This window comes from Fusarium fujikuroi, chromosome FFUJ_chr03, assembly GCF_900079805.1.
Source record: "Fusarium fujikuroi IMI 58289 draft genome, chromosome FFUJ_chr03".
Taxonomy (NCBI): Eukaryota; Fungi; Ascomycota; class Sordariomycetes; order Hypocreales; family Nectriaceae; genus Fusarium; species Fusarium fujikuroi.
Window position 1 is genome coordinate 3331214 of NC_036624.1, and position 23970 is coordinate 3355183.

At 48.7% G+C, this 23970-nt stretch overlaps 9 protein-coding genes; 4 read left to right on the forward strand and 5 right to left on the reverse strand.

The window, feature by feature from the left end:
- Window positions 1-274: 274 nt before the first annotated feature.
- Window positions 275-860, forward strand: FFUJ_03121 (related to ECM15 protein, involved in cell wall biogenesis and architecture; the record flags this gene model as incomplete). XM_023574933.1 has 4 exons in its annotated part: window positions 275-334; window positions 405-510; window positions 604-706; window positions 785-860. The coding sequence occupies 4 exons, from the start codon at window positions 275-277 to the stop codon at window positions 858-860; spliced, it is 345 nt and encodes a 114-aa protein (XP_023428204.1).
- Window positions 861-3163: 2303 nt separating this feature from the next.
- FFUJ_03122 (probable UGA2-succinate semialdehyde dehydrogenase) lies at window positions 3164-4861 on the reverse strand (the record flags this gene model as incomplete). XM_023574934.1 has 4 exons in its annotated part: window positions 3164-3291; window positions 3344-4585; window positions 4658-4745; window positions 4847-4861. 4 exons carry the CDS (start codon window positions 4859-4861, stop codon window positions 3164-3166), a joined length of 1473 nt encoding a protein of 490 aa, XP_023428803.1.
- A 1426-nt stretch (window positions 4862-6287) lies between these two features.
- Window positions 6288-7718, forward strand: FFUJ_03123 (probable UGA1-4-aminobutyrate aminotransferase (GABA transaminase); the record flags this gene model as incomplete). XM_023574935.1 has 2 exons in its annotated part: window positions 6288-6427; window positions 6479-7718. 2 exons carry the CDS (start codon window positions 6288-6290, stop codon window positions 7716-7718), a joined length of 1380 nt encoding a protein of 459 aa, XP_023428205.1.
- A 4080-nt stretch (window positions 7719-11798) lies between these two features.
- FFUJ_03124 (related to C6 transcription factor (PrnA)) lies at window positions 11799-14567 on the forward strand (the record flags this gene model as incomplete). XM_023574936.1 has 7 exons in its annotated part: window positions 11799-11878; window positions 12077-12211; window positions 12279-12532; window positions 12590-12669; window positions 12723-13345; window positions 13395-13562; window positions 13619-14567. 7 exons carry the CDS (start codon window positions 11799-11801, stop codon window positions 14565-14567), a joined length of 2289 nt encoding a protein of 762 aa, XP_023428206.1.
- A 944-nt stretch (window positions 14568-15511) lies between these two features.
- FFUJ_03125 (uncharacterized protein) lies at window positions 15512-16910 on the reverse strand (the record flags this gene model as incomplete). XM_023574937.1 has 2 exons in its annotated part: window positions 15512-16740; window positions 16844-16910. 2 exons carry the CDS (start codon window positions 16908-16910, stop codon window positions 15512-15514), a joined length of 1296 nt encoding a protein of 431 aa, XP_023428207.1.
- Window positions 16911-17774: 864 nt separating this feature from the next.
- On the reverse strand, window positions 17775-18809 carry FFUJ_03126 (related to epoxide hydrolase; the record flags this gene model as incomplete). Its single annotated transcript, XM_023574938.1, has 1 exon — window positions 17775-18809. One exon carries the CDS (start codon window positions 18807-18809, stop codon window positions 17775-17777), a length of 1035 nt encoding a protein of 344 aa, XP_023428208.1.
- Window positions 18810-19666: 857 nt separating this feature from the next.
- On the reverse strand, window positions 19667-20707 carry FFUJ_03127 (uncharacterized protein; the record flags this gene model as incomplete). XM_023574939.1 has 4 exons in its annotated part: window positions 19667-19984; window positions 20036-20104; window positions 20162-20639; window positions 20691-20707. The coding sequence occupies 4 exons, from the start codon at window positions 20705-20707 to the stop codon at window positions 19667-19669; spliced, it is 882 nt and encodes a 293-aa protein (XP_023428804.1).
- Window positions 20708-21088: 381 nt separating this feature from the next.
- On the forward strand, window positions 21089-21542 carry FFUJ_03128 (probable pre-mRNA splicing factor; the record flags this gene model as incomplete). XM_023574941.1 has 3 exons in its annotated part: window positions 21089-21105; window positions 21163-21436; window positions 21501-21542. The coding sequence occupies 3 exons, from the start codon at window positions 21089-21091 to the stop codon at window positions 21540-21542; spliced, it is 333 nt and encodes a 110-aa protein (XP_023428209.1).
- A 272-nt stretch (window positions 21543-21814) lies between these two features.
- Window positions 21815-23249, reverse strand: FFUJ_03129 (uncharacterized protein; the record flags this gene model as incomplete). XM_023574942.1 has 2 exons in its annotated part: window positions 21815-22712; window positions 22762-23249. 2 exons carry the CDS (start codon window positions 23247-23249, stop codon window positions 21815-21817), a joined length of 1386 nt encoding a protein of 461 aa, XP_023428210.1.
- Between the last annotated feature and the right edge of the window lie 721 nt (window positions 23250-23970).

The following is a 23970-nucleotide window of genomic DNA, read 5'->3' on the forward strand; positions in this document are numbered from 1 at the left end:
AAGATGTCACATTGACTGAAAATTGCTCTGGGAATGGTAATACGTACTTCATGAATAATGCACAGCTGTGCCCCTCGTCAGCAACATTATCAGCATTTTCAACATCATGAAGTCGTTAATGATTGCAACATCATGTCAGCCAATTAGCAGCGATTTAGACCAAGTCCAAGACCCAGAAGCCTACAACACACATCGATATATTTCTCTTATTTTTTTCCACCTTCACTCTCAACCATATTTCATACCACCCAAACTGGAACCTGGGATTTTGACCATGGATTACGAAAGTATTGCTACGCCAGAGTCGTGCTATGTCGACTTTTGCCTTCTTCCTGTGAGTCTTGGTTTTTTCATGTCCCTTGAAGCGTTGGGATTGCAGATATTCTGATACTGACAACGAAAAGATCGGAACTGGAACTGTGTCCGTTGCCGAAGATATTGCTGAGGTTCAAAAGGTCCTCAAGGCGAGTGGATTGAAGTATACTCTTCACTCTGCTGGTACCACCGTGGGTGCGTTATTTCTGGCCTGCACCAATCCTATGCTCTAATTGCTGCAGCACAATTCACAGCTCCAGGTGCATAAAGCTAACAAGTTCTCTTTAGAGGGGTCATGGAACGAGGTAATGGCGGCTGTGGGAAAAGCACATGCTGTTGTGCATCGCCGTGGCGTAGTCAGGATTCAGTCGTCGATGAGGGTCGGTAGTCGGTAAGTTCAACCGCCCTACATATGCATTATTTCTATAGTGTCTTGTCTGGTTGTATGCTAATCATGATCTCGTCATAGAACGGATAAGAAACAGACGGCGGAGGACAAGGTCAAAAGAGTGGAAAACCTGCTGGCCAAGGACGAATCTAAGTAAAAATGTCACTGGTGACTCAATATGGGATGGGAGACATACAAATGAGGCTATGAAGCTTATTGTATCGGTATAGTCTCTACATTACTTTATCTAGACGCCTTCTCGGGTGGTAGATCGTAGCCGTGAACATACTAATAGGCAGAGGGAATGGCAAAACAAACTAATTTCTATCTGCATGTGCTTCTAAAGCCCCAGTGGTAAGTGTTGGCTGATTTCAAATGGCCTTGACTAGCCAGTCTGTGTCTTGATGAACCCGCCAAAATTGCACAGGTACCTAGGTAGCTGTCTTATGTAAGACTTGGGAAACCGTTGCAGGAAATTCTATACCATTAACACCAGAAAGACCTTTCCCCTACGCCTCTATATATTATGGATGTCTCTCATGTTTCTGATCTTTATTATCAACTGCCTTAATTTTGAAATTGTGTTACTGGGGTCAGATCATGGCGTCAAGAACGTGGCGCTCCTCTTGAGTGACAGGCTGACTACTCCGTAGATGAGAACCAGCTGATCTCTCTTTCGCCTTCCCCGGTGCTATGGATAGCATCCAGAGTAACATAGGCTACAAGAGAATATCAAATCATGTACTCCGTATTTCAATATAAATATAACAACGAAACACTAAAGCCAAAACTGCCGATACGAGAACAACCTAGTGCTGCACAACGCTAGTGTCTTGAGAACAACAGCTAATTCTCCAATTACCCTATAGCGACATGTAGAGATATAGTCCAAGACTCTAGGTCTAAGATTTAGTCATCATCAATTGTGAATGATAGAAACGTTCCTGAAAACGAGGTTTTATAAAGACATGCTAATAAGGTATGGTACTTCGTGGACCCGGGGTCTCTGGTAAACCAAACGAGCTAGGCGGTTCTGGGTCAGAATTTTGCATTTTTGGATCATTGGTTCTTGGAGCCGAGATCTCGGTTCCGGTGGTTAGATTGGAGAGGATAGCTATGGAAACTTCAGACTTCGGCAAGTTCCAAGAACACCCGGAGTTGGTCACTACCAGAAGCTGCAAGGTGGGCAACGTGATTCGTTTGGACACACCTTTGCCCTTCTACACACATTGTGCAGCTACCACGCATCTCACATACAATGTCTTACCGGACATGATCTTCCATATAAATGATACTACCCAACCTTCAACCACGCACGTAGTAGTGCAACATAGCCTGGGTAGGGTAACATGCACCGCTGAGAGTATGCTATCCCTCATTGATTGAGATGACAGATACTTTATTCTGATGAGAACTATGTAGCGGATGTAATAGGCTCTGGAACTCCTGTCCGAGTCTATGTGAATATTGTATATCATTGATGGAAAGACTGAGAACCACAGTGATGAGTATAATAATAACAGTAAGGGCATATTTTTGAATATCCGTCATCCTACCATCCGCTTATCGTCATGAACTGTTGGAGTACCTACCTACCTGTACACATGTGGGGCCGGCATTTGTTCCCGGTTGATTCAGACATCTCTGCCCGCTTCCCCACATTCTGCCATTTCATCCTTATCTGCTCCGCTTCCTATCTTCAAAGAAGACGAGATATGACCGGACCGGACCGGGGACTTCTAGAATACCTACATAATAAACGTTTCCGGCCATTGCGTCTTGCCCGTTCAAATGCCGAACGCGAACAGCCCGATCCAAGATCTCAAAACCCTGTATTTGCAGCGGAGCGGGCCCCGCTTGGAAATAATGGAGAACACCATAGACCCGTCCCTGAAGCGGCTTTTTGGTTGTGGCGATAGCCTCATAAGCTCGGTATTGACTACAGAGTAGTATTGCTGAATTATGGACCCTGACAATCAATAGACGATTTGTTAACTAAACGCTTCGGGTCTTTTGCTGAATTACCCTGATCAGCAACCTCATGCCTACTTATAGTATCTACAAAACGGCGTATCTACCAAGTGTTGATAAGCTACTTGCCGCACTTATCATAACTGGGACAATTCTGTTTACATGTATTTGGTCTCTCCAAGTCTGCAATACAAACGGTAGCACTTCACGACTTCCTAATTAGGTACTATGAACCTTACCCGTAGGGCCTGTATGCCACACCGATACACCCCCCATTTGGTCAAGATGAGCCGGCCTGCAAGTCAAGGGTCTGGACGTCTAATACGATCGCTTAGAATAGTGTACTCTCCACATACACGTGAAGTCCGCTGGTCTGTCGGTATAGCAATTTTGTTCACCTAGTTGTTGTAGCACTCTGTCTCTATATCCGTCCAGTGGGTATTATTTTGTCTATAGCCATCCTAATTCATGTCTCAACTCAACCAAAACTTATGGATCAATGTTTGTCATAACCATCTTGGTGATTGTAAACTCGTCGATACCATACTTGCTTCCTTCTCTTCCAAAACCACTCTGCTTAATGCCACCAAAAGGAGCGGCAGGGTCGCTCAGAACGCCTGGGGTTTTGCTGTCAGTGATATGCAATATTCTTGTGTCTGGGAAACTTACCGCAATTTACACCAACCATACCAACCTCCAAGGCTTCAGCCACGCGATAACATCGGTTCACATTGTTGCTGAAGAAGTACCCTCCAAGACCAACATCACTGTCGTTCGCAAGCTCAATAGCTTCGTCCTCATTGTCGAATGCAAAGAAAGCAGCAACAGGCCCGAAAGTCTCTTCGCTACAGACCTTCATTCCAGGCTTCATGCCAGTTAACATTGTGAGGTCAAAGTAGTTAGGGCCGAGGTGTGGTAGACGCTCGCCTCCATGAATAAGCTTGGCTCCCTTGGAAAGAGCATCTTCAACATGCTCAGCAGCCTTGGCTACGGCACGACCATGGATGAGAGGACCATGTGTTGTCTTCTCACCAAAGCCGTCACCAACAACAAAGGTCTTGACGACATCGAGGACCATTTGGACAAACTTGTCATAGATACTGCGGTGCACCAGAATTCGGTTGGCGCAAACGCAAGTTTGACCCGAGTTGCGGAATTTGCAAGCGATCACACCCTTAACAGCCTTATCAAGGTCTGCGTCTTCGAAAACGATGAAAGGAGCGTTTCCGCCCAATTCAAAGGACAATTTCTTGATTGTTGAAGACGATTGGTTCATAAGGAGTCTGCCCACGCCAGTTGACCCTGTGAAGGAGACCTTCTTGACCTTGGGGTGTGTAGTCAAGACCTTGCCCACTTCAGCAGTGTTATCCAAGGCTGTAATAACGTTGACAACGCCGGCAGGAATTCCAGCACGATGCGCGAGCTCAGCCAGAGCAAGAGCTGTCAGGGGAGCCTCAGCGGGAGCCTTGATGACAACAGTACAGCCAGCAGCGAGCGCAGGCCCGGCCTTTCGGGTGATCATGGCAGCGGGAAAGTTCCATGGCGCAATAAGGCCGCAGACACCTACAGGCTGTTTGATGGTGGATAGACGACATGATGGGTTTGTTGCCTCAATGGTCTCACCATAAATTCTAGGGGCCTCCTCTGAAAACCATTCAAAGAAAGCTGCTGCATAGTTGGCCTCTGTTCTGCCATCTGCCAGAGGCTTGCCGTTCTCAAGGGTGATGAGTCGTGCAATGTCCTCTGAGTTCTCCATCATGAGATCATACCAGCGACGGAGGTACCTGGCCCGCTGGCGAGCCGGGGTCTTACGGTATGTCTTGTATGCGGCATCGGCGGCGGCGATAGCGGCTTCAGTGTCACTGGCGTCGAACTCGGGACAATTCCCAATCTTTTCAAGGGTTGAAGGGTCTGCATAAAGGTAGGTAGCGTTAGTATATGATCTCGGAGTTCACGGACACAGGGGCTTGCAGAAGCACTTACTTTCGACAGCAAAGTGCTTCCCAGACTTTGCAGCTACCCATTCACCATTGACATAACATGCGTTTCTGATGAGGGTAGGATCGGTAAGCTGTGGCGAAGGAATATGTTTAGTATTGATAGCTTCGATAGCTTCAACTGGAAGAGAAGTTGCAAGAATGAGAAATGCGAGCGAGCGGGAATATGACACACCTCTGGAGCTGCCATGATGCTTTTTGACGAACCACGTTTATTCGATAGAGAAGACGTTTGCTAAACACGGCTGAGACTTTGGATGGCAGAGAAGAGTTTATAGCAGAGTAGACGAGAGCAAATTCCTATCTATCAGCTCCCGTCTTTTACGTATGTAGTACTATGTAGATATATTTGCTTACAACCGTCTCGGACCTCCGCATCGCTTCCGGACGCTTCCTGTCTTGTACATTGGCTACCAAGCAATAACAAATCTGTCCTAAAACACGGCAGTGACCGGCCTCCTAGCTACAAGCCTAGCTGGATCATCACAACATTACAATGGCGATGAGACCTATTTCGGTGAACCTTTGATGCTTGGTGATCCGGCCTCGAGAACCGTTTTTTCAATACACGGCACCGATTGGGAACCGGACCGGCAGGGTGTATATGATGAGTAGAAAGGTGTTTATGATGGAAAAAGTTGCTGGACGGTGGCAAGACCAGGGGTGTCATTAGCCCGATTCCGAGAAGGGTGTGTGATTTAGAATTTGGCAGAAGTCTATGGAGTTGGAGAAGGAACTAATGGGGAAACATAGTCACGGGATGCTCTTGAGCGTAACTCCAGGCTTTCCTCCTCCTCCTCCTCCTCAGCCTTCGGAACCGAGAGTGCCCTCAAACATGAGAACCGGTGTGGGGGGCCCTTGAGAGCCGATGAACTAAACCCTAGAGGCACCAGTAAAGAATGGGAAGCTTCAGGCGCTTTGATCGTTCATTTCACCTTGCTTACGGTAGTACGCAGACTTTTGTTTTATGTAAAACAAAAAGCGTGGCATCCATCCCCGGTCCCGTCATGGAGAAATTGATGTCCGGGGAAGACTCTTACTAAATGTTGGGGTAGTAATGCTTTTGATTTCGATGCTTGTGACCGTCGCGAAGAAGCATATTGGAAGTTCGATGCCAGTGAACGAGACGCAGTGTTTCTCATTAATTGACAGAGGACCTCTGTAGGAGTAATAGCACCCCTGAGACGGCAGCATTCCCCCAGCGCTGAACAAGAATAGGGTAAAATCCGCCATGACCTCCGCTACAAAATTCAAGGTGCAGCGGTGGCGTCCAAGGTCAGGTCCCGTGAGACATCCCTCTCCTCTCCTCTCCGGCTCTGTGCCGGCCGGCCTCTCGACTCCGGCCCCACGATGTCTCCCTCATGAGCCGCAGGCAATACCTTTCAATTGGCAGGGGTGGGCATATCGAGGCCCTCCATGAACTTTTTTGACCATGTTTGGTAACTTATTAGTGCCACCTCCGATACCGTTGCCAAATGCTATAATAGCTCTTCCCCCAGCTTCGAACTTCACTTCCAATTTCTCCAGGACATCTTATCTCACTTTCCTCTCTCACAAACACAGGATACCCAGAGGAAATTTCCACCTCATTCAGAGAGATCTTTGCAAGCTTCACAATGCCTTCCTTCGTTGAGTCCCCCGTTCGCACGGAGATTCCTGGCCCTGTATCCAAGGCCAGCTCCAAGCGTCTGGATGCCATTTTCGACGCCCGTGCCGTTCACTTCGTCGTCGACTACGACAAGTCTCATGATAACTAGTAAGATCTTATTACCCAAAGCATGGCAATGTACGAGCTAACTCTTGGAAGCATTGTCGATGTTGATGGCAACAAGTACCTCGATGTCTACGCCCAGATAGCTTCAATCCCTGTGGGATACAACAACGACACTCTGATCGAGGCTGCCAAGTCCCCCGAAATGATCTCCGCTCTCGTCAACCGTCCTGCGATTGGCAACTTTCCTTCCGACCAATGGGTCGATATCCTCCGCAACGGCCTCATGAAAGTCGCTCCCAAGGGTCTCAGCTACATCTTCACTGCTCAGTCTGGATCTGAGGCCAACGAGCTTGCCTACAAGGCTGCTTTCATGCTCTACAGTCGCCGCAAGCGTGGCAACGCTGACTGGAATGAGGAGGAGATCAACTCCTGCCTTGAGAACTCCAAGCCTGGCTCTCCTGAGCTGGCCATCATGAGTTTCAAGAACTCTTTCCACGGCCGTGGTTTCGGTTCCCTCTCCACCACCCGCTCCAAGGCTGTCCACAAGCTCGATATCCCTAGCTTCAACTGGCCCCAGGCCCCCTTTCCTGCTCTCAAGTACCCTCTGGAGGAGCATGCCGAGGAGAACGCGGCCGAGGAGAAGCGATGCCTGGAAGAAGTTGAGCGCATCATGACCACGTGGCATTGCCCCGTTGCAGGTCTCATTGTTGAGCCCATTCAGTCCGAGGGTGGTGATAACCATGCGTCCCCGGCTTTCTTCCAGGGTCTCCGTGACATTACCAAGAAGCACGGATCCGTTCTCATTGCCGACGAGGTGCAGACCGGTTTCGGTGCCACTGGTTCCTTCTGGGGACATGATCACTGGAACCTGACCTCTCCTCCAGACATGGTCACCTTCTCCAAGAAAGCACAGACTGCTGGCTACTTCTTTGGCAACGAGATGCTCATTCCCGATAAGGCTTACCGTCAGTTCAACACCTGGATCGGCGACCCTGCCCGTGTCATCATGTGCAAGGCTGTCATCCAGGAGATTCTTGACAAGAAGCTTGTTGAGCAGACGGCTCGCGTGGGCACTCACCTTTATGCCGAGCTTGCGCGCCTCGCTGCCAAATACCCTGAACATATCCAGAACCTCCGTGGAAAAGACCAGGGCACTTTCATTGCTTTCGATACCAAGGACCCTGCAGGTCTCGTTCGCTCCATGCGCCATATCGGTGTGAACATTGGTACATGCGGCAAGAACACTGTCCGCCTCCGACCTATGCTCATCTTCCAAGAGGAGCACATTCCTATTCTCATCAATGCCTTTGACAAGGTTATTGGTGCTCTGTAAGCTGGATTTAGCAGGAACATCGAAATGGGGTTGGGTTTCTACACATCATGCCTTCTACTAGCGTTGCATTGATTTTAGTTTACATTTGTCAAAAGGGTTATTCTGAGGATCGGGGGGAAAAGAAAAGAGTTATCATACTGGCAATACACTAGGTGTGGAAACAGATAGGTGTCTTTCCAAACGGAACCGGATCACACAGGGCGTTTACCAAGGTTACTGGAACTTCAAAAGAATTACGATTACTTCAACATGGGCCTTTGACCGCCTCTGCCATAAAAAAAATGTGATGTAAAGCAACAGAATTGATACATTATAGTCTCATGGAGACACAACAAGACCTGTTGAGCTGAGAACCTATCTTCCCGAAGCCACCAAAAGACCAGGCCCGATTTATAATCATACAGAGGTTCGTGTGAATGTCAGGTAGAGAAGGCCGCACTCCTAAAGTGAGCCATAGACCCAGAATGAGCTGCAGACTGGTGCATATCTCACGTCACCTTGGATACCGGCGTTAACCGATACACCACGCGTCTCTCGGCAAGCTGTATATCTCTCATTTCTGATTCTCTGTGTGTTATCTCTTTGGATATGATCTGCCAAGTGGCGAGGTGACCTGTCACATAAGGTATGCTTAGACGAATGGCATTGACACCGCCATATAATTCGGAAATAGTTGAGAAAATTTGGCCAGAGTTGTAGAAGTTCTAGGGCCAAGTTCACTAAAGAATTTTCAAATTCATGATGTTTGCTGGGATTTCACCGTACTCTTTGACACCCACCCACCACCTGCCATCATTGTGCTCGATTTTGACGATATGATGGCGGCTGGGTAATTGATACTGATTCCGTCTCGCTCTAGGATCCGCCAGAGTTCTCCTCAGTGAACCAGGTGTGTTATTGCAGCATGCCACCAGACCAGGGATGAACTGTTCAGATGCATGTGGTGGCTTGCAGTAGCAGGTAACAGAAGTACAGTATGGTTGCAGTCATCAAAGCGGTAGTTCGGCGATTACATACAGGTACCGGAGTGATCGGGCAAACCCGATATTCAATGCTGAAGCAGTCAGAAAACATCCATGTCGGTTTATACCGGCTGAGGAAGCGCTTCGACCAAGTGTTGGGAGGCTGCCTGCTAACGCAAGATGCAATCTAAAGATCCAAGTTTCTTTTTCTCAGCCCCGGCCATTGATCCTTCGACAGAGGACCATGACGACTCATTGGCTGCAGGATCTTCTGCCTTGTTGGAATCAAGCCTATTATTCGAAAGGGGAGTTGGTCTCTACATAGCTCTGCAGGTTCGAGGTAAACACAAAAGGGGAGGCGAGGACTATACAGTAGACCATTTATGCAAGCCATTAGCAGGCGAAGACATTCCCGTTTAAAAAAAAAAGCCTATTGTGACAATATTGCTTACAGTATTTGGTTTGACAATTCTCGGATTGCCAAAACGAGCAGCCGAGCATGTTGGCCCAGGCCGTTGATAGACCTGACGAAGTTGAATAGCGAGGACCATTGGTGCTTTCTTCGGAACCGATGGTCTCATATCGCCTAAATCAGTTAGCTTGTTATGTACATGGCAAAAATAACGTTATCCGTTGTACATTGTATACATAAGGAAGAAAGCGCATAGAGCATAGAAATGGATGATGGCGTTGGTCTTGGTCGAGTGGAAGAAGATCTATACATGACATCTGCACCAGTGAGTTGTGACCAGGAGTTGACAGCCTGCAAGATCTCGCCGATTCGTCACCGTGCTCATCTCATCGAATCAAAAGCTGTCAACCCCGCAAACCCGAGGCATGGTGGGTGTTTCTGGCTGAGTCCTGGCCTTAAATGTGTTCTTGATAGGCTACAAGCAAATAGCACTCTCCTTGACCGATATGCGCCTGTCTCAGCCAGTCTAAAAAAAAAAGGTAGGGCGTCGGTGGTCTGTCGTCTGTGTACCTGCGAAACATCAATGGGTCCTTAGGGATCAAGGCTGGCTTGTCGATCAAAGCGGCACAAGCTTTGCCCATTAATGGCAATAGAAGATTGCTGACCAATTAATGCTCTTTGCTAACGACGAAAAGAGTGAACGTCGTGACGTTTGAACCTGCCACAAATCTCGGTGAATTTACTACTGAGGTATGCTGTTGAAAAATATGCACAGATCATATATAGATAGCCGCGTTCAACGCTGTCTCTCTCGTGACATCGTAAACATGAGCAAACTACATACCTAGGATTCATCAGAACTAGTCTAACCATACCAAGGTAGTTGCCAATGTAGACTACCTACTGGTACCTAGCCAGTACCATAGCTTTGGTTGAAGAGGTTCTCCATAACTCGACCCATATTTGTTCCATGTGGCATCTTCCCCCAGCTTTACATTGTATAGCAACATTCGCACGGCTTAGGGAACCCTTCGGCTTTGTTCGTAATCTCGCAGCTCCTCTCGCAGCAAGAGGAGAGCATCCTACGATCTTGATGCACTTATTGCCTACAGTGGTTGCCAGTTATCAAGGACTTGTACGGAGTATTGTAGTTCACTTGAATTCGCCCCGTTATGGCGATCCTGCTCCCGCTCCGCCCCGCCCCGCTGTCGCATGCTTCAAGGCCACAGGCCGCAAGTGTGCCGTACACAGACTGTTTGTCATCTGCACAAGGTGCAAGGACGTGACTCTGCATCGCTTTTCACCTTGCTTTTTCTCGACATAGGCACTAGTTCTTCCCTGTCCGCATCTCGACAAAGACCCACATACGGAGAGACACATGGGTAAGCTGAGAGACTCCTTTAAAAGTCAGTGTCCGTGACATCCCCTTCTTTCAAGTTAAATATATGCCTTTTGCATACGGATGACACAAAGAGAACCCCAGTAGCTTGATACTCACTTACTGAACTACCAAGCCATATGCTTCATCCCTTTCGCGAAGAGGTTCCTGTCTGTCTGTCGACAATGCCACTCTAACACTACTTCAATGGATCGGGATCGACCACCAACGGCATAATGCACAGCACGGTACCTAAGGAGCTGCCCGAGACCTTTTCGTGCGTACGTGCGTGTGTAAAAGAAAAAGCAAAGTTGATGCCTCTTCATTCACTGTAATCAATTGGCGTTGCGCGCCAACCAGCTTGTCCCGTCAACTAAGGTATCGTGGAGCTGCAGCGGCATCAGAGCGTCAAGCCAGTGTGACTGTGTGTGTATAGTTTGTTAGCGCTATCTTCCAATATCGGGCTTTGAAGGTCCTTGCTTTAGTCTCGGACGAAGTATATGCCCTTCATCACATGCTATAAAACATGCACCTTATCCTTTCTTCTGGAGTTTGTCGTGCAAGTTACTTAGTTATTGGGCTGATGCCCTTATACCATTGCGTCGCAAACAAAACGTCGAATTATGAGCTCAGGTACTTGGCCTATTCTGCTTCTGTCTCTTACCATCGTCTCAGACTCAACGGCGTGGGCAAGCGAATTACATTCTGCGGTTCCGCCAACGACACTAAAATAGACGCTAGCTCCCCGCGTCTTACCTTACTTGAACTCTTCAGTTCCTCTCTTCTGTTTGACCTTGAGCTTCCACCTTATTTGTTCAGCGATTAACATGGCGTTGCTCTAAGAAGTTCCTCTCAGGCGCGTGGTTTCTCGAATTGCAACAAGCGAAAGACACGATAGGCATTTTAACCTAAACTGCCTAAGCTCAGAACAAATCCTCGCTTGCATCGCTGAAGCCTGCAATAGGTTCTCCTGGAAGACTGGCTGTTGTCACCCAGCTAGTCGCTGCCATTCCTGTGCATCCACAAACAGGGTCTTGGATGGAGCCACTAAGTCGCTTTTCAAGCCTCGATCTACCTGTACGTGGGCCATAAAACCACTTCAAGTTCGATCCGCCAATTTGAACCATCAATCCTACCCCCAATTATTACCGACTCCTCGAACCCAGCAAGTCCCTTAACACGATTGCTTCGCCGCACCTCACGGCCTCCCAAGCATTTTGCTGGGATCTACGGGCCTCCCGCCGCTCGAGGTCCCAGGAGCAGGAGTCCATCCGCTCCGCCGCCGCAAACCGGCCCCGCGCCGACTCGCGCAATCCGAAGAACGGGAGATGGACAAGCAACAACAGACTGTGCAGAAGAGCCGGCAGCGCCGCGAAGCCGAGAGAGAACGCAAGCGAGCACTCCGAGCGTACGTCTACTAAACCTTTGATTCACTCCGCTACTGTGCGTCGTCTCTGGCGCAGACAAACCGGAGCATGTATTTCTACGGCCCTCTCCTTCCCCTCAGGTTCCGGATGTGACCAGCTCTGAATCACTTGCCTCCCGCTTATGTCCCACCGTCATTGACTGTTCTGGTTTCCACATGCTGATTGACCGTGTTCTCTAGCTGCGACGGCTGCCGACGACAGAAGGAGAAATGCGACGGTGGTGTACCATGCCGAAGGTGTACGCGCCTGCATCGCCAATGCGAGTTCCTAGGCCCGACTGCCAGAGATGCCGAAGGAGGTGATGGCGCATCGAGGTGAGTCGTAATAGCATCGCCGCATACCATTCCATGTTTTCAAGTTTGCTGACGCATATGAGTTTAGGAATCGGCCCGGTCCAGGCAACGCTGAGCTCCTTCAGCGCGCTTCTTATATGGAGAAGATTATTGCCCATTATGCTGGAAATGTCTCTCTTGATACGGAATCATTGAAGGCTATGGCTGAGTCCATCGACAACAAGAACTTCGACGCTAATCAACTTAAACGACAAGCTCCAATTATGGATTCTCCAGGCTCTGACTTTCTGGGGGCAGAAGATGAGAACTATACTGTCCAGCCACTGGATAATAACACTACCCGTAAGATCGACTACTGATATTCAACATCCACAAGTAACTAACCAATATCGCTCATAGACTACTCAGGCGAGTTCTCTCACTGGAATTTCTCAATGAGAATCAAACAATGGATTGAACAATGCGTACCAGAGCGCCATGTATGTTGCTCCAGCCTTGTTTTGTAAGAACGAATAACTTAGATCTTCGCTAGGATGCACCAGGCCCCCTCAGTTTCAAAGAGTATTATCGAGCCGAAGAGCTCCAGTCAGCGAATAACACGCAGGCATCACTTTCTGCACTGCCTCCTCGATATGTCGCCGAGTTCCTGGTCCAGGCTTTCTATAAGCATGCCGAGACCAACTATTTCTATGTTGAGCGTGGGTGGCTCGCTGAACAGATCGACCTAATTTACCAAAACCCTGGGGCTTTATCTCGTCGCGAAGTGGGGACGCTCTGCATGATTTGGATCATCTTTGCGATTGGAACTCAGTACGCATATCTCGATTCGATCTCAGGAAGAGATGCCCATGGCAAGTCGAACGACTCAAGCCCTTTCTCCGAGGATACAATAGGTGTTATGTTCTATCAACAAGCCTGCAAGCTCGTTCCTGATGTCATCACTGTTGCATCACTGGAGAGTGTCCAGGCTATTCTTCTCATCGGCATCTATACCCTACCACTTGACGCCTCAGGACTATCGTACATTTATCTTAACCTCGCGGTAAAGCTCGCGATCCAGAATGGCATGCACAGGAAGTGGCCTGCCGGGGGACTTGATCCTTACGTTCGCGAAACCCGGAACCGTGTATGGTGGACAGCCTATACGACAGAGAAGTATGTTTATTGACTGTATATTTGACTTCCTGGAAACTAACCGCTGCAGACGGGTTGGTATCTACCACGGACGGCCTTTATCTATCCTGAGTAAAGATGTCGATGCAGAGATGCCCACTGATCGGCCGGACATTATGCCATCAAGCCCTACAAATGTTGCGCACATGCTTGCAACGTTGCGGCTGAATCAGGCGCTTGGTAAGATTGCGCATGAGATGTATGCACTTGCACTATTCTGAGCCGTGTTTTCAAGAAGCTAATGGTCATTGGTAGCTCTGTTCTTCGAACCGCACAGAAACATGAGATGAATGAAGGCTTGCAACGGGTCATCGATATGAAGGAGGAGCTTCGAAGGTGGTGGGACGCACTGCCCGAAACCGCGTTCCACGAAGAAGTCAATCCTCAAAACCCTATTACACGTGCAGATACGCACCTCAAACTAGAGTATTGCCTGCTGCGAATGTACGCCGGGCGGCCCTTCATCTTACCTCGTGAAGTCGTGCGTGGTAACGCGAGCACGTCGAGTTCACCCGCTGATTCAAACAACCAAAGACCCAACACACCTCATAAGTCCAATCCTCGGTCGATCCTGGTTGCGGACTGTGTGGAGGCTGCATTGACCATAATCGACACATGCCATCTTCTTCAAAGCACGATTGGTCTTGCACGGGCATCATACACGGAATTCAGTTCTTGTCGTGCTGCTCTCCTGGTCATCATCACACAGTGCCTGCAAAAGAAGACGGATAGGCTACGTGACGCTCTGCGCACTGGTATGGCTATGATCAAGGAGATGTCAGCGGGTGGAGAGTCGGCCCGTTCTGAAGCATCCCTGATCGAAGTTTTTGAACGTGCTATCTCGCGACTTGATGCTACAGCTGATTCCTCCGGCCGAGAAACCGACTACTCGCGGTTCAAGAAATGGGAATTGCTTTGGAAGAATGACGTGCCTCTTCAGGACTTCAGGCAAGAAGAATCACCCGAGACTTCCTTGCCGCTACCTCAAAATCCAAATGCATTTTGGAGAGGAAGCACAGGTACGACTGCTCGACCTGGTATGCCAACGATGCAGGCTCCGAGCCCTTTTGTGGGAATGGATGCCAACTTTCCCTCGGTACCCCAGGTCATGGATGAATTTTCTACGCTCTTTGGATACGGGTTCGGTCCTAGTCCTGACAGTATGGCCGGCACAGCTAACGGAGGCATGTGGATGGGCCCATGAAATTCCACGCATGCCTCTTTCAAGTGGATTACTCCACGTTCTTGAAGGAGAATAAAGGATATATCACAAGTCGTTCGGGCATGTTTCCATTGCTGTGGCTGTACGGCTGAGATGCCGGGAAAGCATACCATCGGAGTATCAGACTTGCCCAGCCGACGTACTCATTGTCAGCATAGCTCTGCTACGGGACAATATTCTATGGAGGGCCGGATAACAACAAGACTGCTGGTTTGAGGTACAGCATAACTTCCGGTGTTTGCTCGCATTATCAAAGCAATCTTGGCTCTGTTGTACATTATGAAACATAAGGCCATTGCCTCACTCTTCGGGCACCATGACCTCATCAGCTGTCTTCGGTTCTGTCCTGCCAAGTCGGTTTCAACAGAACGGATATTGCAATAGCAAACACGCGGGCTGGAACGCCACTGCTTGGAAAGTATGAGGAAACACAAATCGTATTTTTCTTTCTTTCTTGATTAACCAATACCACTGGTTTTAATCTAAAACTTGTTATATTTCTCAAATTGCCTTGAGTACTTACAAGCAACCGCCACGAGAGGTCTTTGACCAAGGACCTCAAACTCAACGGTGATGAACGACAGTTTGTACTGGCGCAAGCCAGAAAGAAGGAGATCAACCTGGTGAAAAGCAAGTGCACACTTTCGCATACCAAAAGTGAATACTCTAGTTATTCGCACCGATACCATTGCGCATCCTTCAAATCCGACAACCTACCTCTATACCCAATGCACTCAAAGCCTAATGACTAGAAGGGGGAAAAAAGCAGGAGATGTTTATGGCGACAAGGCAAGCATCATCATAGACTAGGCTGATAAATAAACTACTGTTACAAATTCCGTACCCGTACACGAAACCGCCATGGTAATATGCATCTTTTCACTGTTGGCTCTTAACCAGCCCATTTATACAAGGAAATGAGTGCTCTAGGCACGCTGTGTCTGTCGCTTCTGAGATCTGCGCATCTCTTTCTCTCTCTCCTTCTCGAGGTATCGCTTTTGCGCCTTTGCATCAAGACCCTTGAGCTCAGCATCACGCTTAGCCTTGCGGGCCTTTTCCTTCTCAAGAAGGAGTTCCTCTTGGCGTTGGCTCTCAGCGGTCTTCTTAAGCTCACCGATGGCATGCTCACGGGTGCTGCGGACTTTCTTGGAAACCTCAGGGCGGAAATGGGCAACCTTGACAAGAACATCGGGAAGCTGGAGAAAGTGAGAGAAGAGAGGCAGAAGATTGTCGTAATTGCCATTGGAAGGGAGGGCGTACTTCAGGAAGAGTCGCTTGCGGGGAGTCGTCTCCTCAAGGGTAGCAGGCTTATCGACAGGCTGATCGGAGATAATTAGGTACTCGAACAGGTCACCAGCGGCTTGAACAGCGGCAATGAGCTCAGGAGTAAGGAGCGTGTCAGTGATCTCGGCGCTCTCGCTCATGACAGTGAGCCAAGCGGGAAGCTTAGGGTTATCCTTGGTGAAGGTGAGAGACACATCATATCGGTCGTCGCGGACGCGACGCATGACGTCTTTGTGCACAACACCCCAAACAAAACCATCGTAGGTGCTCTTAGCATCCTTGGCGCGGATTTCAGAAGCGCCAGGGGCAGAGGGGACTGTAAGACTCTCCTTGCCATCAAAGGGGTAGGTCAGAACCTCGACGGCATCCTTAGGCGCATCAACAGTCTCGACGAAAAAGCTTGCGACATGCTCGAAGCCGTTGACAATTGGGTTGAACTTCTTGGTCAGAGTGAGCTTGAAGTCGGTGAAAGCCGTGTTCTGTCGACCAGTAGCGTACGTTGCAAACTCAAAGAGGGACTTCTCCTTGATGAGTGTATCGGAATTGACATCTTCGTTGTCCAAGGTGGGTACACCACCGAAGCCGACAAGAGCATACTCCTTCTGGAGAACGGGGGCATGAGCGCGAATCCAAGCCTTGGCCCTGGAGCGATTGCGACGAGCGCCAATCATATGAAGGAGGAAGATAAAACTCGAGATGAGGAGAATGATGCCCTCAAGCCTAAACTCGGAAAGGGAGTGACGCTCGTGGACATTGTACCACTTGGTGTATGGAACAGCCGTAGCGGCAGCGGCAGCAGCACTTCCAGCTGTCGCATCCTGTGTAGCGGCCTCAGGAGCTGGATTGGGAGCCTCGGCGAAGTCTGCGAAGTCTAGGCGAGGATGCCGCGTGTCAGTCATGATATTCACTTCCACTCTTTGCGCGTCGCAATATTGCGCAATTGTCAAATACTTAAAGTATTTGGTGATACTAACCGGAATCTGGACTCGCAGGCTCGGGGGCCTTTGCACCTCCAAAGGCGTTCTTCAAGAAAGATGCCATTTCGAGTCTTGGGCAAGGGGATTAAGAGGTCGTGGCGGAGGAGGGGAAGAAGCGAAGAGAGCAAGAGGCCACGGCGTAAGGAGGCAAAGAAATAGGCGATGTGGGTGATGCGGAGAGCTTACCTTCCACTAGCTTGGCAAGGTGGAGACGAACCCAACTGATGGCATCTTGAGGCTAAGCTGTAAAGGGCATCTGAACTCAATTGTTGATTACCTAGCTTCTTCATGAGTTTCCTTACTAACATGGATATATCACCAGAGCTGTAAATACTTGGATCAAGACAAAGAGGAACGCTTTGACCGTTATAATCCCGGTATGGACTACATTGTGTGCCCAGTTGATTGAAGTCCCAGTAGCAGGAAAGTTGGCATGCACCATGCAAATTAATGCTAGCTATACATTGACACTTGAAGGGATTCAAATCGTGGATTGCGAAATTCCTGGTATTTTATTATCAAATTAGGTTATCGGCCTCACTATATTTGCGTTTTCATAGATAGTTCTTGGTGGTGTAATACCTTGCTTCTTTTCTTCTGGATTCCAATGAAGCCCACACAGCAAGCAAATAACTTTTCAAAAAGCTTCTGGGTCTCTAAAATTTGAACCGACAGACTTAAACTCCTTTGTAAACTTATAGCACGTCCTTTAATGAGGCTACCACGAGTTGGACGTCGTATTTTGTGACAGTAGGTATTTGCATTGTTACAGATATAGAGAAGCAAGGAAAATTGTGAAATGAATTTCCAGTGCCTAGGTTTGGACACACAAGAATGGCGTATACTCATTGTTCAGAAAGTCGGTCAGTGCGTGCGCATAAAATCTATTGAGATCATGTAAAACAGAGGCTGGATATCTGATCTCTGCTCACAGAGATGCCTTTGCCTTCAAAGCGCCATCCAACACCCCATCAAGCCATTTCGTGATATGCTGGTTCACAGCCTCAGAAGCCTGCCATAACGCCCAGTGAGACGCTTTGACCTCCTCTCGAGTTAAGTTGGCAAAGGCCGAGTCCATTCCCTTGGACATAGACGGCGGGAGAGCCGAATCATCAGTTGCAGTGATAAATAAAGCTGGCATCTCGAACTTGTGGCCACCCTTCTTGGCCACCTCTGCATCGTCGCGGTGGTTGAGCTCCTGCATGCGGTAATAGTTTAGAGGGCCACGCAGCTCAGGGGGTGCTTTCGAGGCATATTCTTTGGCATAGTAGTCCAGCTCCTCCTTACTGACAAGTGGCGAGGGGCCGAGTTCCGGTAGCTTATCGAAGTAGATACCATCCTTGGCAGAGAACCCAAGATCACCACCGGGTGTGCGGCCGCCATACAGGGCATTCAAGAACTGCCGGATCTTTTCCTCTCCTTGGAGACGCGATTGAACCTCGGGGCCCTTGAACTGTAGCTGATAGCTAAAGTTGAGCAGATGGCCACTCTGAATGATAGCTTCGAGGGGGACAAAGGTCTCTCTGGGCTGCATGTAGGGTGTGCAGACACTGAAGACACTCTTGATCAATTGAGGATACCAGCAGGCGGCCTTCCACACAATAGCACCACCCCAATCGTGTCCACCAAGAATGATCTGTCCATCCTCTCCGACGTACTTCCGAGCCAACTCGTTAATGTCGGCTGAAAGGCTCTTGTATGTGTACTCCTCAAGCGACTCTGGAGCATCAGTACCGCCATATCCCACCATGTCTGGGACAATGACCCTGAATCCTAGGGACATAAGGTAGGGAACTTGATAGCGCCAGCCAAATCCAAGATCTGGAAAGCCATGGATGAGAACTATTGTCTCCAGCGGGGTACCCTCAGGCTCTCCAACAATGTACTTGTAGTTTTTACCCCGAATCTGGGCAGTCTCGGTCTTGACCCGAGAGTCGTTTGGCGCAAGCTTGTCAGGAGCCATACTGAATAACTTGCCGTCCCGTGTTCTTTGTGCGGTCTGTTAAGATTGTTAATGGTTGTAAAGCTCGAGGTTTAAATGAAGTTGCTTGCCCGTGTGGGGGAGCCAGTTGGTGTTGAATTACATCATGCTGGAAAACAGTACTCACTTTCGCGTTGTGAATGACTCGTAAGTCCCTTGTCCAGCTAAATTCTTACGAAGAAAGTACCAGTCACCTGCAACGACCGAGATCGCAAATGTATAATAAGTTCTGTTAACTCGAGACTGCACGGCGCAAAACCACTCTATATAGCACAAGTTTGATCCTGGCCAGCTATGATGGATGTGCTGTATGTAGGGTGGAGTCCGAGTAAACCGAGGCATGAACGGGAGGACTTCCTAATTTAGGATAATTGGACTGCGAATCGCGGCTAAGAGGTACATATCCAGATATCTTCCCACTGTTGCTATTGCGTTACACCAACCAACGAAGCATACGTTCGTCCTCGGCATGTTACATAACGCAGTGTAGGTCAATGGTGGACTGACGGTGGAGGCGCTGAAGCGGTCTGTCCGAGTCCGAGTCCGAGGTCGAGTAGGTAGACAACAAGATAAACAAAATAATAGGTAAGAAGACAACCCCGATCCAACTTCCATAGGGTATCAAATTGTATTAATAGTAAAGCAATCGGGCTTAATAATAAAGATCCAACAGAAAGCGCCTTCCTTCATGAACATGAGATCTCTACATTCCCTCGTGAATCCGAACATAGGTAAGTTGTGCAGAATAACCTAATGAGATTTCCTCCTCCAGGTCAACAAGTCAAAACAAGACAGAAGTCTGTGCACTGCGTCCAAATGAACCACTCCAGTGACAATGATCAGTAAATCACCATATCTTCGTCAGCTTCCTCCAATACATCTGCCGACTCATCGTGGTGATGGTCATGATCAGACGCCTGAATCGACTTCTCTTGGCCATGTGACGATTTTTCGGGCCCATTCGTGTCTTTGGAGTCGTGATCCAAGTCCTCCCTTAACGACGCTGTTGTCTCTATCGGTTGTCTTCCTCCTTTCGCCTGTCGCCCTTTTCTTGCGTTCAAACTTTCAACTTCGCGCTCTATTGTGAGCTTGGTTTGCCGGACCTGATCGTCTATTGTATCTTCTTGTTCTGCAGTGAGCTTCCAAGGGAGATAGTACTGGATGTGTTAATATCAATTTCGAAGCGATAGATGTTTGCGTCAACATACGATATGCGGCCTTGATTTTGTGCGTAGGTACGAAGCCATCGCAAGCATTTTGGTATGCTTGCTATGCATCTATGCAATCTTGTCAACCAAACAGTGCAGCAATTGGCAACCCAGCGGTCAACTTACAACCTCCTCATCGAACGTTAGTTGTTCGCCTCTCCGAATCTCAGTGAGTCGCAGTCGCTTCTCCTCACGCAGCCTATCTTCCTCAATGTTCTGCTTTTGTAACCGGTCTTGTTGTCTGCGTTCTATCTCCAAACGGCGTTTCTGCTGCACACTGCCACTTGTCTGGCTCAGAGTGCTGAGAAGACCCCCGAATAACCGCTTCCCGCGTCTCTTCTCTTCTTGTGTCGCGTTCTTACGGCGATCTATGTCGACGTCTGGAGAGTCTCCATATGAATTGTGGCGGTTTGGAGATGAGTTCCTCTTCCGTGGTTCGCTTGGTGCTTCGCGAAAATATTCGTCATGTTTCGTTCGTTTTGGGGAGAGTTCGCTGGCGTTCATTGAAGCCTTTCTTTTCATGGAGTTCTCGTTCGGTGCATACTGAGACAGTGTATCGTTATGTTGCACGTGGTCTGCTTTGGTATCATCCAAGGGACGGAGTCTAGAGTAAGGTTAGTAAGGTACAGAGAAGAGCAATTCGGGTTAACAGCACTCATTTCTGGATTCCATCTTTGATCATCGTTATAGAAGTCTAACTATTCGCGCATAGTTAGACATAGAATCAGCCTATTCAACTGTACCAAACAGGATGGAAAAGAAACGTAGGCTGAAGCTTGGTGATGTCCCTTGTCAAGGCTGAGAAAGGTGGGGAATGTGATGTCGTGGGAAGTCGCAAGAGCTACAGTCCCCCACCGTTTTGATTGGCTAGCAGCTCTTTCGCCCCTCGAAGCTGTCAGAAACGCTTTCACAAGGCTGAGAAATCTCCAATCTTGAACTTTACAACATTACGCCGGAACTTTGCGCCCTTCTCTTTTCCTCAACATATCACTAATTCTGACCGCGTGTCTCACAACAAAAGCTCATACATTGTTTCCCCGCCCCATCACAGCCATGTCTCGCCATCATCCGTAAGTATCCATTGGTTCTGTCTTTTTATGATAGCAGCTCAACTAACTGTCATGCAGCGATCTTGTCATGTGTCGCAAACAGGCCGGTATTGCCATCGGTCGTCTCTGTGATAAGTGTGATGGCAAATGCCCAGTTTGCGACTCCTACGTTCGCCCCACGACGCTCGTGCGCATTTGTGACGAATGTAGCTTCGGCAACTACCAGAATAAATGCGTTGTGTGCGGTGGTGAGGGCATCTCGGACGCGTTCTACTGTTTTGAATGTACTCGCCTTGAAAAGGATCGCGACGGATGTCCTAAGATCATAAACCTTGGCAGTTCGAGAACAGATGTGAGTAGTCCCTGGACGATTGTAGCCTGGCTTAGCAGCAGGGTGCTGACAATACTCTTCCCAGTTATTTTACCAAAAGAAAACGAATCGTACAACGCAATACTAGCCGAGTTGTGGCCTGGGCTGGCCGTACATTATGGTGTTTGGTTGATTCATGGTCAACTTAGATCTGTCATCACAGGTGTTTAGGCGTAAAAGGGAATATGAAAACGCGTTTGTCTTCCTGAGCTACCTAGTAATTACAATTGACTAGCATGTTCCTTATTCAAATTTGCCAGAACTCGCCCCTGAGAATACACTACGGTTGAAAAGAAAGGTTCTACCCAGACTCCTCGTGACACATGAGATACTAATAAATAATACAATGGAACGAATTGATTAAATGTAACTGACCTTCACCCCCATTCCAGCTGTGCCCTTGACCTTAGACCAAAAGACCGCAAGCATTCTCTTCACTCTCTCCCGAATGTTGGTGTTACTCAACATGAGAATCAAACCCATAACAAATGCCAGAAATTTCAATAGGAACATCGGGTTCGAGTTTAGCGAGGAGCCCAAATGTTCGATAATAGTCCGCAGTTGTGTGATAACCATGGAAGCGCGTGATGTAAGAGTTGGAGCCTGTGAGACTGCTTTGCCATTTGCCTTGGGTCCTGCTTGATTCGTCCCTCGGGGCCTTGACTGCCTCGACGACGAAGATGATGGAGCTCTGGCCTTCCGAGGTCGAGTTGACCCGGTATGGCTAGCTGTGTCGTCAATCCCGTAATCAACCTCGCTCCCTTCGCGCTTCAGACGCTCCTCTTCTATCCGCTTTCTTTCCTTCTCTTCATTCTCGGCGCGCAGTCTCTTCGCCTCCTCAATTTCTCTCTTCAGCTCATTCTCTTGTCGTTGGCGCTCCTCATTCTCAAGTCTTTCCTGTTCTTGCTGTTCATCGTGGAGGCTTTGTAATGCCTGCAGGAAGGCTTCACGGCGCTCTTCGTCTAGGACTGAGCTGACGCTGATGAATTCACGAGCATAATCCCATTCGTTGTTGCGCAAGAGGACATGGAGGGTGTATAACTCCAGGATTTTGACACGAGCATTTAGATCTCTAGGCGTGTTGGCACCACTCGCCCCCTTCGCAGGAGACCGATATCGATTCGACATGGGCGAGCTCGTTGATTCAGCGAGCCGCCCGGCGACATCAAGATTTGGTGTGTTGGAGGCGGCCAGATAAGCCTCGAGTTTGTGCTGGTTAAGCTTCTGGTCACGGGCATGTGCCAACAATATTGTCGCGCTGCTTGAGTCAGTCCATGACTCAATTCGGCGCATTCCAAACGACTTACAGATTAATGACTACGTCGGAGTCAACATCGCCCTCCACTCCATGGTAGCCATTTGTGACTACCTCATCCCATATTTCTCCTTCGCGAACTTTGGTACACAAGGCTCTCCATTCTTGGTTTCCAAACGCATCCTTGCCCTCCTCGGGTTCTAACTCGACAATACCATTGAGGATAGTAAGATACAGGCTCCAGACCTTAATGCGAGTCGTTCTTGATGCTCGAGCAACTGGCGCAGGCTCGCCGTCGTCAACATGTTCGGGTGGAGTAATCAATGGGAGTAGTGTCGTCAGAGCTTCAGGCAAACGACGCGTGAGGAATAAAGTAGAGGCCTGTCGATAGGTCTTCGAAATTTGGGAAGGATGCCGTGAGGATGTAGAAGAAGCTAGAGAGGATATAGATGTCGATAGGAGGCTGTTTGACAGGCCAGAAGGTCCAGTTGACGATGACATCGCGGTCGGACTGTAAGCGGCGTGGTTGTTAAAAGACATGCTGACAGTTGTTTGAGAGCAATGGGATCAGAATCGCTAGCACGGAAGCTGCCGAAGCTTAAGATCGTCTTCACATAAAAGGCGGTAATGGTCTTTTAGAGGTGGCAGAGAGTTGAAGTTTGGATCGTATAGAGGACAAGCGGTATGTGACGGAAACGGAGCTGGGTGGAAGACTGGGCGACAAAAGGAGAAACAGGGCAAATGTATTGAATCACCCCAGATTCATGATTCAATTAAGCATCTTCGGAATAACAAGAGAGGTACGGGGACTCAGGAACGCAGGCAAAAGGCCAATTTCGGGACTCACGCGTCAGGGCCGAATTCAGTCAAGAAGGCCGTGACATGTGGTTTGTAGGGGCAACATAACAATTGGGAAGCTGGGAAAGCTGGGAAAGCTGATCAGCCAACCAGGTCAACGGTAGAAAAACAATCCAGTAATTTTAGCCTCGGTACGGGTACCTACTTCATGACTTCCAGGTGGGGGCAAGACTCCATTTTCAGCGCATCCCCCAGTTCCGATCAAGAGGAGCCGACAACGGCGGCTGAAGCACGGCCGAGGTTGTTGACAGCTCAAACATTGGACCTTTAATACATAAAGTAGTATTCAGGTACCGATGACAAGACTTCCTTGCCTGCCTGGATACAACAACGGCATATTGTATTGATTTTCTCAATAACTTAGTGAACCCATGAAATCTGATTATTGATTCTGATGCAGCTC